This window comes from Triplophysa dalaica, chromosome 2, assembly GCF_015846415.1.
Source record: "Triplophysa dalaica isolate WHDGS20190420 chromosome 2, ASM1584641v1, whole genome shotgun sequence".
Lineage (NCBI taxonomy): Eukaryota > Metazoa > Chordata > Actinopteri > Cypriniformes > Nemacheilidae > Triplophysa > Triplophysa dalaica.
Window position 1 is genome coordinate 12,908,670 of NC_079543.1, and position 13,968 is coordinate 12,922,637.

The window sequence follows — 13,968 nt, forward strand, 5'->3', positions numbered from 1 at the left end:
CAAAGCCTAGATAAAACGCGTTGTCGTATATAAATCAGGGTTCTGCAATAGTGCTTCGATGAATCAACAAATAATCACGTTATCGAATATAAATCAGATGGTGGTAGAGGTACATTACGTACAGACAAATGTAAACAAAATTCTGTTGCTGTTCACAGTCGATCAGGGACTTTTTCCAGCGGCAAAAAGTTGCATTGATACCGATTAATATATTTTTTTGCGATAATATATTTTTGTTTTTTATACAATAAGATACTCGAGGCTTAATCACTCTGCTTCACATCGTGCTAAACACCTTTCAGCCATGATTTATTCACGGCAAAGCCTCTCATATTCCTATTGCTTAACTCAGGAAAATAAATATAAACATTATAGGATGATTATAGCATAGCATGTCCTAAACATGTCACTCTCTGGTTTAACTGTCCCTTTAAAGTGTCAAATCTTTGTCAAAACTACTGTGGTATCATGTAAATGCACGCGCGTTTGTTTTAGTATCTTTGTGGTGACTTGACGTATTGTTTTTATACACAATGAATGGTATAGACCACTTCGAACCAAAGACATAAATAACGCTGGTACAGACGATTTTACTGTATCGGTATCTTAACACTAGACAAATGTTTAAACAAAATCCAACCAAAAGAAATTGGAAATGCAAAGTGGTCTGAATGTTATAGTAATTAAATGTAATCCGAAATTAAACATTAAAGTACAATCAAATGCTACATTGACATGCTTTACAATTTAAATAACAGTTTTGCTTTTTTCTCACACCTTTACATTTATGTATTTGGCAGACGCTTTTATCCAAAGCGACTTACATTTCATTATCCTACATATTTTACATGGGTATGTGCAATCCCCTTGGATCGAACCCACAACCTTGCGTTGTTATCACAATGCTCTTACCACTGAGCTACAGGAAAGCAAGTAAGAATGGGTTTCAGTGTCACAATACAAGACCTAAGCACAAGCTTTATTTTCTTAAAGTAAACTATAACTTCATATTTCTATTTTTTTATTGGGAGGTGATATGACCCAGACATGACAGATTTGCCAATACTAAAGTATTCATGGAAAATGTACACAACAAGAAAATACAAAATTACAGAATTTAATCACAATTAGATATCGATGAATAAAAAGCTTGTCCACACTCGAGGAAGCATCAGTCTTGCACATTTAAACTGTCAACATGGATAAAATGTTTTGATGATATTTCAAGGATTCCATAGAAATACAAAGTCTTTTAGAAAAAACCCTTCACATTCATGTCACAGGAACATGCGATCTTTGCTGTGAGAGAAGCGTGTATTCAGTTCTTGTGACTTCTTGAGCAAGGCTTTTTTCTGAGCCTCATCAAAGCGATTAACCTGGAGATCCATGTCTCGGTCGAAGGATCTTCTCTCCACAGGCTTTTTAGCATCCTCCTCAGCTTCCCTCTTCATCTTTTTAGTGTGCATATTGATGAGAGATTCACCACGCTTGGACTCCTACACAGAAAAGGAAAATTTGAGATTAAATTGATTATTTAAATTTTAATTTGTATCATTTAATTATCATTTGTATCATTTCCAAATCAATTTTTATCATGTCATTATCCATTTGATCACAGTTATACTTGATACTGCGTGCATCATAATATAGGTGTAGTTTATTTGAAGTGGCTTGCATAAGAATGTTAGGTTGTATATTGGAATATCCTTAACAATGTCAAAAAAATAAAGAATTTACCATCTGTATGACTCTTTGTTCACACAATTGTTTTTGTAATTAATGGCAAAGAATGTTTGAAAATGCAAATTATTTTCTATCAACATACTGAAGAAAAAGATGATAAACATCTTAAAATGTGAATAAAGCACCTAGAATTGTTTCATTTCTATACATAATACATATGTTAATGCCCACAGAGAAGGTCAGAATTCAGTCACTATTGTCTCAGAGCAAAATATTAAAGTTTAAGTCCTGTGGCTACATATTAACAAAATATTTTAGTGCTTATTGCATGGCACTGTGTATATACCTTATAACTCTAACTGGAAATATTTGCAATATCTTTTATCTAAAAAGAACTTACATTATATTTTGAAACTTTTTCAGCCATCTCAAGCTCTTTCTGAGAGAGACGGGGCGTCTCATCTTTGGTTGATTCTCCCTTCTCTTTGGCTTCCAGTCGCTCCTGAGAAAGGCAAACCAGAAAGAAATTTCCAAAAATATCTTCATAGCTCCATTCCACAATCCAGTGTAAACCATAATTGATACTTTCATCACATTATTGTTAACTCACCCTAGCTTTTTGTTCACGATCAGCAGGAGTGTCTGTCCAGATTGAACGGTCTTTATTCTCTGGGCCGGATCTCTTCTTAAAGGTGCGTGCACTCAGGCCCACATGCTGCATCTCAGGAGGCAACTCTGTCATCCAGCTCTCTCTGGCAAGCACTTCTGGGCCAGTCTAACAAACAGTTTATAGATTTGTCAGAATTTATTCCGCTCATTCGTGGCTTAAGGAGTGCGCCAAAAATGAAAATTCTGTCATCATTTATTCACAATCAAGTTGTTCCAAACCTGTATAAATCTATTTGTTCTGTTGAACACAAAGAAACATATCTGGAAGAATATGACAGAATTTTCATTTTATTGTTTGAGTTAATGCTGGAATAGTAAAACGTTTCTTGACGAGCAAAACTGCATTTATTACATAAAAAAATAAAGATATGTTGTATTACATCAACGCCTGTAAGTTTGTCTTTCATCCTTTGAGCTCTTCTTTCAAAATCCAAAGCCACAGAGTCCTGCGTTGCCCCTTTGGCTGGCATGGGTCCGATGACATCATCCTCCCCTTCATCACTGCTTGACAAATCTGGCTTGTAACCTGGGGGTAGGGCTGGTCCTAAAACTCCTCTTGAATCATCATTTCCCCCCTCTTCATCTTCAGCATCTATTTTAAAGCCTGGAGGAAGTGCAGGTCCTAAAACAGATGGCCTGCAGTAAAAAGCACACACAGCATACAGAAAAACTTGACACATATTTTAAAGTTGATGGTGAGTTGCTACAGATGTGTGTGAAAATTAGTGGTGGGCATAGATTAATTTTTTTAATCTAGATTAATCTAGATTAGTTCCAAGATTAATCTAGATTAATCTAGATTAATATGGCTCATTTGAATTCTGCCGAAGGCATTCAGAATATGTGTGCTACCCAAATAATGACTAAAAGTAAGTCTTTGAGAACGGGTTTCTCAAGCCAGGTGGCGCATTAGACCAGGGGCTCATCTCCTGTTTCCAAAATGCATCACAAACTGCTTGAGAAAGCTGTTCTACTATGATAATTGGTGATGAAAATTAAATTATGTTCAATAAAATGAACTTGTGTTTACTTCCGCATTAGCTAAGGGATGATTTGCGTTTAGGTGGTACTTGAGACTGGAAGAGCTCCTACAGTACATTTACATTTAGTCATTTAGCAGACGCTTTTATCCAAAGCGATTTACAAAGAGTGAGGGAGCAACAAGCGATATGTCATACAGGAGCCATAATACATTAGATCTCAATACAAAGCTACTGGTTTCAACTAAAGCTAGACCACTACCTGTTGAGAGAAAGTTTTTTTTTTTAAACCAATTCCGCATTGCACAAGGTGCAAACAACCTTAGTCTTGTCGATGTTTCTATTGGGAAGCTTCTTAAAAATTAATATTCCCTGAAGCAAACCCGGCAGCTTCATAGCTGCATCCATGTTAGCACGTCACGTTTGATGCGGTAATTTCACAGTAACGTTATGTTGTGTTCAGACCAAACGCGAATGGCGTGTCAAGCGCAAAGAGCCAATAGACCTACTTGAATCGCGCGAATGAAGCCCTGGTTATGAGATGATGAGGCGGCTTCTGCTTCCGCGAATGACGCGAATCACGCGAGTTGAAAAATCTCGTTCTCGCCCCGTACAGTGCAGTTAAGCTGGTATACATCCGCGCTAAAATATCAAGGTGAAAGTCATCATAGCTTGTGTAGTATAGACCCAGCTCCCAACCCAACTTTGAGAATACATTAACGGCGACATTTTTTTTATCGCGCGATAAGAGTCTCACTGCGTTAACGGCGTTAACGCCGTTAACGGCCCACCACTAGTGAAAATACATATTTTATAAATAAGTTTTCATGCTCATGTGTATGTTCAACATATTCCAAAATGGGAAATCTTGAAACGATATCAATACATGCAGTTCACATACACATCAATGGAACAATTGCAGTTAACGTTCACGTGATCGATCTTGCTTTTGATATCCTGGAGATAAAACTGGCCCTAACAGCCCTATGGTATCATCATTTTCTCAATCTTCCTCTTGTCCTGTAAATCCAGGAGGGAGTGCAGGTCCAATTAAAGATGGTGTAAAAATGCTGATGCAGAAATTGCTTAAATTATGGTCACGGGGGACAATAAAACTTCACTACCAATTTTGTACTGGAGTCTTTAAGGATTGGATTTGAAAGCATTTTCACACATGGAGACAATTTATGCATCTATGGAAAAATAGCCATTACCCTTCAGGTGACCTGTCTAGATTTTTATATCCTGGGGGAAGAGCTGGACCGAAGAAACCATCATCATCATTGTCCTTTTTAGCTTGCTTTGTACATGTTTCTTCCTTCACAAGGCCCCTTCTGCTGATAAAGTAGTACACAATGTGACAAACAATTCAAATCATAAAATGACTACAATTTCCTAGGCCTTGTGTTGTCAAAAATATTGATATTTCGATATGTGTCGATACTTAAAAAAATCTGAAACATTCCCAATAAGCATGTCTCGACCCATGTATCGATACTAGCAGCGCATTCTCACAATCTCTCTTTTTTTCCGACAATGAGTTGACAAAAGCCAGGTTTTCATTACAGAATTGCGCAAAATGAAGTGATGTTTTTTAAATGTCGATTAAAACAATATCACAGAATTACTGCATTTCCATTAAATGATGTAATGCGATTAAAATGTATTCTGCATCTTGCATCTTTTGAAGCAAAAGGGGTCATATGGCACGAATAAGTGTTTTTCTATTTCTTTGGTGTGTTATAAATTGCCCATGCATGTATAAAACAAGAATAATTGCAAACATTAAAGCATCGAAACAAAGGATGCATTCTATCTTAAAGCGAATGCTCACCCAGACCTGCCTGAAACATCTTGTGTAACCACATCACCCCTACAGATCTACGTCAGTTCGTGGTATATTTTCACCAAGACCCCCCAAATGTATACGCAAGTAAGATGGGTGTACCTGTCAGCACAATTGCTTTGGAATCTGATGTTCCACATATGGTAAGAGGCGTTACATTTTCGTCACACTCTTTCAGTATTCAATCAATCATTACGCATTGGTTAACTGGCCAATCATAGCACACCTCGCTTTTTTTAGAGCGATGAGATTTGTAAAAAAAATCATAGCATTAGTATGTGGAAAATACAGCGTTTTTGAACCTTTAATCGTGTATATACACTGCATTACATCTAAAACTAACGATAATATTCATTTTAGCCTTGTCATATGACCCCTTTAAGACGCTGTGTCAATAAAAAAGATGCGCCTTTTACATGCAGTGCTGCACATCAATGTCAGTTCCAAAAGCAGTGAATCAATCAGAAGAATTTGGAGGTGGGGCAAGCGTTTCTGTTTACAGTACGGAAGTAATATTAAAATAACGCATTAAAGACGCAGTTTTGGATTGACAGCGGCCACTAGCGTTGTATAATAGACTTGCAATGAATCGCTCAGTCCAAACACGACGGTGGCCACCATAGTACAGAAATATGTCATTGTCATAAATGACGCAGGGAAGAGATCGTGCGCGAATTAGCAAGACTGTAGAAAGAGCAATTTCTAAAAGTCCTAACACGTTAGGACCCGCGGCACTAAGGCTTTTAGCAGAGATACTCATAGATATCTATGGAGATACTTTCCAGCAGGGAGACGTTTGATAAGTATGTGTGTACCATTGGTTTTTCTGTTTGTTAGAACCAAGATATGTTGTTGTTCTAATATTAGCTGTGTAAAGGAGCAGTTTTGAGCCTCGTTGTTTATCTGGAACCGTATTAATATTGTACTCGTCCAGATACTGGAGAGCGAGAGCGCATTGGCGCTAAAACTGTAGATAGAGCGCGTTTTACTCTCTTACTCAATGATGAATAAACTTACATTTAATCCGCGAATTCAATGTATGTACGGCCGCTCTCTTTGAAGATCTAAACCGCCTATTCTAAGGAATAAGAAACATAACGGTTCATTATGTAAGGTCTTTATACACATCTGAAGAAATAGTTTTGTTTATTTTATTGCATTTTTGTCAATAGACCCTCCTAAAAAACAGTTTTGTTCCTTTAAAGGACGCTCTCGAATCATGCAGTTGATGTAGAAACGTCCAAATGAAGTACTGTTGTTGCATAATGCAGGTACTGCGGACATGAGAAGAGATATAAAAAAAAAGTTTCTTGCGGCATTTTTAATTACTAAAAAGACAATCGACGGTGATGTCACTGCCGACACCCAGCAAGTCATAAACGTGGTTTTATGCATAGTAACTATGCATGTAAACACGTGAAAACATGTTTCTTTTTAAGCTGTTTTTTGATAGATATCAGTTTATTTTGTGCATGTAAACGCACTCAAAGAGAGACCCGGTTTAACATTGTAAAAGGGAAACTCCAGCCAAAAGTTAAGATTCTGCCATTAATTACTCAACCTCAAATAGTTTAAGCAAATTAAGGGAAATTTCAACCCAAAATTTTAATTCCGTCCTCATTTAATCAATCATGTAATTTCATACCTGTATAAATTACTTGTACTGATGAACAGGTGGATTAAATGATGACAGAATTAACATTTTTGGGTGAACTATCCCTAATTTGCGTTTTGGGGAAAAATGAAGGTCCTACTTGAGGGTGAGTAATTAATGGCAGAAGCTTCATTTTTGGCCAGAGTACCCACTTTAATAACGTTGGTAGTAGATGCTGTCCTAGAACTGAAAATTGCTTACATTCTTCCAAATATTCTTCCAAATTTAAACAGGTTTAAAACAACCTGAGGGGTGAGTAAAATATGACAGAATTTTAATTTTTGGGTGAACTAACCCTTTAATGTTAGAAAGATGGCCAGTGCGGAATCTCCACAACAGCTCTTGCGTTTAAAGTTTGCGTTTCTGTCTCCATGTCCGCGGATCAATGATTAAATGTGAATAAAGCCAATTAAAATGTGTCGAAAGTAGAAAATTCAAAAAATCGAAATTGCAGTATCGTGACAACATTAGGCTTTAAGCAAAAACGGATGCATAAAACAACATAAAAGTTCATACTTTAACGAAGACTTGTTCCTAGATGAGTATTTGGCCCTCTTGAACACAACTTCCTCTTGATCACTGTCCTCACATGAATCGGAGGACTCTGCAGCTTTGTACAGCGGAGGTAAAGCTGGACCTATGACTGGAATTAAGATTTATTTATTTGTTTATCCGTAGTGGTTGTTAATTTGGTTATTATTCAGCCAAAAAACAGCATCTAAAGTTAAAGACAATAGATCTTGTTGATCATGCAAATAAAGGGTGAACTAAAAAAATTGATAGTTCACGTAACGTTATCAGAAAGCACAACGTGTATGTAAACATACTTGCGTCTTCTTCATCTGAATGAACACTTTTGCTTTTTCCCATCATTGGTGGCAAAGCGGGTCCAACTAAATGTTGATTCGACATTACAAAATTTTCGAATCAGAAATAAAAACATGCATTCGTGTAAAAATGAGAAATCTCCTTTGACTTATTGTGCACGATCCAACATTTCCGGTCACAACATAAGCGAAAACATTTCAAAATAAGAGCCTCATTCGGCGAATCCTACAGGTGGCGCATTTTGTTTTACATTAATAATCGTTTTGAATGAGACGCTCTTTAACGCAAACTTCACTTCGTTTAATTGTTGTCATCAGTTGTTGTTTCCATGGGCGGCGGGACGCTTGAAAACAACAATCGGTGAGATACAACTGCCCTCTTTGAATGATAAACGCGTAATTTCAGAATTTAAAGTTTGCTGTTTTACATAAATGATTACCTTATACTGTGTTACACATACAGAAGGTTTACTACCAAATAAATTAAGATATTAACACCCAAAGATGACCTGTCTTCCTGCGTTGGTCCAGATAACTTTAGCGTTATCTTTACTAGGAAATCTCCGGGTTTAATTCTTAATCCAAACGTTAATTCTTTCAGTTAATGTCTCGTGTTCTTGAGCTGATCTCTTGTCCTAACTGAGTTTTTTTAGTCCGGAGTCGGAACTGTCACTTGTTCTTGTTGTGTGATAACGTTACCTTTGCTTTTATATCAGTGCCCGACGTTTAGATTTCTGTGATATGCTGAAAGTTGTTTTTGCAATGAGAATAAATATGTCATTGTTTCTATAGTTACGTCGTCTATCCCATGAGGTCTGGATCGAAATGACTTATCTTGCAAGCTTATATGTTTTGTTGTTTGTGGTCGTTATGGCAAGCCTTATACTTTTTAAATGTTTTGTTGTACCTTTTTTTAAGAAAGCATAATGAAACATAATATTACCGCTTCCTGTGTATGTGTATGTCTATAGCTTCGTCTGAATTCGCTCACTTGTTTACTCATGCACTATTCCCTATATAGCGAATGCTAAATAGTCCACTATAGGGGGAATTTCGGACACTGACGTTATATATCGTGCGTATGACAGTCCTGTCGCGGACATTCGTCATAACGCCTTTATTACACCTGTGTGGCTTCATGGATTGTTTTGTTAAATAGTAAAGTTAATTTTAACATTATGTGTCACGTTTATTGTGGGCTATTAGCTTTTAATAAAGAGAACAAAACAAATGTTTGCTACGTTTATTTACTACATTTCATACGGTTAATAAAATTACCTTATATATTTATAGACACTGCTATATATATATATATATATATATATATATATATATATATAACATTCACTTAATCTGTTTATTCTCAAAAAGTAGAAAATAATTGTCAACAAGAAAAAACACAAATGTATAAACATACATTACTGGCATTAATGGTCACTCTCCTCCAGCTGATTCTAATCAAATGGTTGATTCGCGTAGTATCTTGGAAAATTTGAGTGAGCGAGTGTACATCGGATGTAAACTCAAAATCAGAATGCATTGTGGGTAAAAAGTAGTGTACGAATCATGTAGAGAATGAGTTGTTTACAGGACAATACTACAAAATGTCGGACACCAGATTAAGTGCACTATATAGGAGATAGGGGTTGAATTCAAACACAGCTTATGTCGATGGGATAAATGTCCAACACAATAATTTCTATGTGATTGGAGAGAAAAAATGAAAAATTGTGTTGTGCTTAACGTCTTAAAGATGTGTATTATGTTTTGCATCAGGTGATGTGCTCACATTAAAAGCCTCTTAGAACAATCTGAGTAGAACTGTACACGAAAATGCCACCTAAAAAGCAGAAGGACCCGACAGCAAACATCTCTAGCTCCATTGAGTCTGAGGACATCAGTCTGGAGACAACAGTCCCCACAGAGGATATCTCATCCTCAGATGAAAAAGATGGTGCACAGAAGGTGACAAAACAGCTCCTGGAGAGAAAAGAGCTGCTACATAACCTTCAAAAACTGAAAATAGAGCTGTCACAGAAAAATCTGCTCATAGACAACCTCAAAGTGGACCACCTTACCAAGGTAAATGGTTCACCATAGATGGTTTCAGCTTAACATAAACAAACTTTATTGTGCATGCGCACGTTTGTGACACCCCCCAACTGATTTTCGGTACACATTCACAAACTGTAGATTATTTCTGACAACAATCAAAAGAAGCCGAGAAGAACAGTTACTTGGCTAAACTTGTCTCTACAATATTTTTAATTTAGACTCTGATACCAAGCTCAATCTCTAGATATCTTTAAATACGACTGAACTACAAGCCCATTCAACAAATGGTTTATTTTATTTTTTTACATACAACAAATTTAACAGATCGTTTATTTAATACAATTATTATACCATAAAATAGTAGTACAAATTAATATTGACATAAATTAAATACAATATAAATAGTTATATCATAAGACACTAGCCAAACAAAAACCAGAAGTTAACTGGGGGTCAGGTGCGCACATCTGATGAAATGTTATACAAAGAATTAGTCATCATAATTTTATTCAGTTTACCTGTGGTTAATGTAATGATATTTTTTTTACATTTGTTTGTAGATAGATGAGCTGGAAGAAAGGCTGAACGATGCTCTTCATCAAAAACAAGTGCTTACTTTGCGTCTGGACAGCCAGCTTAAACTACAGCAGGATGAAAACAGGTCAATTTACATGAACAATAAAAAAATCAAAATGCAGCAGATCAATTTGAAATGTGTCTTCTGATCGTGTCCGTTTTGCAGGAAGCAGCAAGCCCTGAGGAAGCAGGAGATGGACACCATCATGCTCAGACAGAAGCAGCTGGAAGAGACGAACCGTCAGCTGTGTGAGCGAGCAGGTGACCTACGCAGGAGCCTGAGGGACCTGGAGCTCTCTGAGGAGAAGTACACTGAACTTAAGGAAGTCCCTGAAGACAAACTCTCCATCCCTGAATATGTGGCAGTAAGCATAGGGTTATGTTCTTGAGCTTTATTTAAAAATAAAGATTGTACTATTTGGTTGTCCCACTAAGTGAACAAGAAACTGAGTTTTGTAATGCATATTTTGTTGATTTAGGTTCGGTTTTATGATGTTGTTAACCCTCTGAGGGCTCTTGTGACTGAGCTGCAGATGAAAAAGACAGACCTGACCGTGGATCTGGAAAGTTACCGCAACCAATTAAAATCAATAATGGAGGTTTGAGAAATAAAAATATATTTTGAATACAATTAATTAGTTGTGTTTGGGGGAAAAGAAATGTTATACACTAATGAGATTTTTACAAATTGGTTACACAGGACAGGTCTTATTTTGTTGAATGGAATTCTTCACTTTGGTTCATATATTCGCTATCACCATTCAACATTTTCATGAAACACATGACTTGAAAGTTATTGAACCATGAGTTTAAAAGGTTTAGTAGTTGTGATATTAATGACCAAATGCCCTTAAAGCAACAGTGTGGAGATTTTAGCGGCATCTAGCAGTGAGGTTGCAAATTGCAACCATCAGGTCACTTCACCCCTTCCCTTTTTGAAGCACTATGGTAGCTCTCACAGAACATAGACTGCGGTTTTGCTCCTTTGCAAATAGTGTATCTACAAACACGCTCTGTAGAGCAGTTTGTCCTTTTAGGGCTTCTGTAGAATTCCTTACAAAGGCACACAGGGTTTATGTAGATAGAAAAGCTCATTCTGAGGTATTAAAAACATAACGCTTCATTATGTATTTTATTTATACATCTTTGAAGACATAATTATGTATATTATTTTATTTTGCATATTTACACAAAATGTATTAAATATTTGCACAATTACTACAAGACTTTTACTTACTACTTTTTGAATGTCTCAATGTTTTGACATCCGTTGCTTCCATACTCTGACCAGAGTTATGAGGAGGAGAGGAGAGCACGTTCTGACCTGGAGATCCGCTGTCAGAGACTCACACTGGAAATTGCTGACACCAAACAATTTATACAGGAAGGAGATTACAAACGAGAGAACTATGACAAAATCAAACGGTGAGGTTACAGCATGCTGACCCAGCCTGATCGCACGGGTATTTGCAACTATTTTACGAAGTGGGCCGATTCGTAATCATTTTTGTTCAGAATGAATAAACTTAGGTTTATTAAAAAAGCAATACTGAAGCCCCTCTCACTAAGATGTATAAAATTAAAGACTGTATAAATCAAGGCTGCTCTTATTATTATTTTTTGTCATTTTGGAGCTTCACGGTCCACTTCACAGTCAAAATGTCAGTATTTTCAGTTTTTGGTGAACTACTCCATTAGTGTTTGGATTAATGCTTGGATGAATGTGTGTGTACACTGTGTACATTGTAAATGTTAAATCCTTAAAAACATGATTTTATATGTGTGCTTTAAAAGACATGAGCTTTGTTATGTTCTTCAGGGAAAGAGATTGGTATGAAACTGAGGTGAGAGAGTTGAGAAAGAAGTTTGAAATATTGGATCTCACACATACTGCTGTGACCAAAGAGAGCGATGATCTAAATAAAGAGGTAATGTTATGTCAATTTATGTCTCCAATGTCAATTCTCTGTCTTACTGAACTCAATTTACCTCCTCTCTCTGTCCTTTTTATCTCAAGGTGGCCACTCTGCAGCAGTCAGTAACATTAATGCAAAAGGATAAAGAATATCTAAACAAGCAGAACATGGAGCTAAATGTACGCTGTGCTCATCAAGAAGACCGTTTGGACAGACTTCACACCCAGCTCGAGGACACTAAGAAGGCCAGGGAAGACGCCTATGAAAAATATGTGGCATCTAGGTATAGAGATTATCACCTTTTGAATCAATATTTAGGGATAGTATGACTTTAGGCATAGTTGGGTTAAAGATCTAGATTTAGGTGGGTCTAAATCTAGATTTAGGTGGGTCTAAATCTAGAAACACATTGTAAAACAGTTGTGTAATGATCTCCTCCCTCCACCAGAGATCACTATAAGACTGATTATGAAAACAAACTCCGTGATGAACTGGAGCGAATTCGGGTGAAGACCAGTCATGAAATAGAGAGCTTGCAAAAGGCATCAAAAGAGATGTACGAGAGAGAAAACAGGTGAGTTCATGCCCTCATCTAATTCATCAGTCTTAAGCAAATACTATTCATTCCATACCGGGAAAAGAAAGCTCTTTTAAAAAAAGGTAACAAAATTATGAACGGTTTCATCGGATGCACGCACGCCTGGTTAACTTCCGTTCCGTGTGTGGTTATAATATAACAATTTGATTTAGATTTCATTTATGTTTATATTGTTATTAGATATTAATATAAATTATAATTAATATAATGCACTGCATAAGTGTATAAGTGATTGTGAACCATTTTCACTTATTTTGGAGTAAATAATAGTGACAACAGGTACATTGGAAAGGAAACAGCAAGGGTAGTTTGAGGAGGACCATCCTTAGAGGGTCTTACAGACCTCCACGTGCTATAAAATATAGGGATGAAAATCCTCAGATCCAATGTCAGATCTTTTACTGGTGTCGTGCAGAGCCCTCCTGGTTCATGATAATGCGCAGCCTGATGTAACCAGAGTCTGCCAGCAGGTTCTGGATGACGAAGGCATTGATGCCATTGACTGGCCCTCATGTTCCCCAGACATAAATCCAGTTGAGAACCTCTGGGATCTCATGTATCCGAAGCCATAGACTGTCCAGCACCATAAACTGTCCAAGAGCTCACTAATGCTGTGATTCAAGCCTGGGAGGACATCCTCCAGGACACCATGTGCCATCTCAACAGGAGTATGCCCAGACATTGTTGGGAGTCCATACAGGCATGTGGGGCCATGCACATTACTGACTTAGTTGAATCAGCCAGTATTTCATTATTTTTACTGTGATATTACTTTAATTCCTGCCCTGAATGTGTTTATGTTTTTTGCTTTCGTTGTGAAGAGTTTTCAAAGTGAAGAATTTTAAAGTGGACATTTTCTTCATTGAGATCAAATATAGTGTTATTAAGGTATTCCCTTATTTTTTTAAAACAGTGTATATTCACATACATGATCAAAATATTAGTTAAATGTATTAATATTAGAAGTTTTTAATGCCGAGATCTAAAATATTTTATTGGCTAGAGATTGTGTTGGCTTTTTCTACAGTACTATATTGTAACGATAAAGATTGGAGTCATTAATGTTAAATGTGTGGAAATCTTTACACAGTGTTATGTTTGTTATTCAATTATATTAATTGATTTAACAAATCTGTCTCTCTGTGGCCAGGGTCAAAATATTTT

General features: G+C 36.6%; 2 protein-coding genes across 4 annotated transcripts in view; one reads left to right on the top strand and one right to left on the bottom strand.

Moving 5' to 3' along the window:
* Positions 1-1,004: 1,004 nt before the first annotated feature.
* On the bottom strand, positions 1,005-7,853 carry gpalpp1 (GPALPP motifs containing 1). Of its 3 annotated transcripts, none has more exons than XM_056772535.1 (7): positions 7,660-7,853; positions 7,349-7,475; positions 4,547-4,666; positions 2,733-2,988; positions 2,294-2,458; positions 2,084-2,185; positions 1,005-1,496 (listed from the first exon to the last, which is right to left on the bottom strand). In XM_056772535.1, the coding sequence occupies exons 1-7, from the start codon at positions 7,742-7,744 to the stop codon at positions 1,278-1,280; spliced, it is 1,074 nt and encodes a 357-aa protein (XP_056628513.1). In that variant the 5' UTR covers positions 7,745-7,853; the 3' UTR covers positions 1,005-1,277. The 3 variants fall into 3 exon arrangements, with proteins under 3 accessions (XP_056628513.1, XP_056628505.1, XP_056628522.1); XM_056772527.1 differs by having other exon boundaries at positions 4,547-4,669; XM_056772544.1 differs by lacking the exon at positions 4,547-4,666.
* A 33-nt stretch (positions 7,854-7,886) lies between these two features.
* The window catches only part of pibf1 (progesterone immunomodulatory binding factor 1), a 29,005-nt gene continuing 22,923 nt past the window's right edge, over positions 7,887-13,968 (top strand). Inside the window, exons 1-9 of the mRNA XM_056772501.1 lie at positions 7,887-8,020; positions 9,436-9,741; positions 10,275-10,375; positions 10,457-10,655; positions 10,770-10,889; positions 11,582-11,715; positions 12,110-12,218; positions 12,308-12,489; positions 12,655-12,780. Of these exons, the coding sequence (XP_056628479.1) occupies positions 9,493-9,741; positions 10,275-10,375; positions 10,457-10,655; positions 10,770-10,889; positions 11,582-11,715; positions 12,110-12,218; positions 12,308-12,489; positions 12,655-12,780 (1,220 nt within the window). The 5' untranslated portion in view covers positions 7,887-8,020; positions 9,436-9,492. The remainder of the gene's footprint in view (positions 8,021-9,435; positions 9,742-10,274; positions 10,376-10,456; positions 10,656-10,769; positions 10,890-11,581; positions 11,716-12,109; positions 12,219-12,307; positions 12,490-12,654; positions 12,781-13,968) is intronic.

Bases quoted from the DNA above. Each gene is read 5' to 3' on its own strand.
- gpalpp1 (XM_056772527.1), bottom strand. From the start codon at position 7,744: ATGTCGAATCAACATTTAGTTGGACCCGCTTTGCCACCAATGATGGGA. The intron at 7,476-7,659 runs GTATGTTTACAT...TCTTAATTCCAG, and splicing joins TTCAGATGAAGAAGACGCAA to TCATAGGTCCAGCTTTACCT. The intron at 4,670-7,348 runs GTATGAACTTTT...CTACTTTATCAG, and splicing joins AGGAACAAGTCTTCGTTAAA to CAGAAGGGGCCTTGTGAAGG.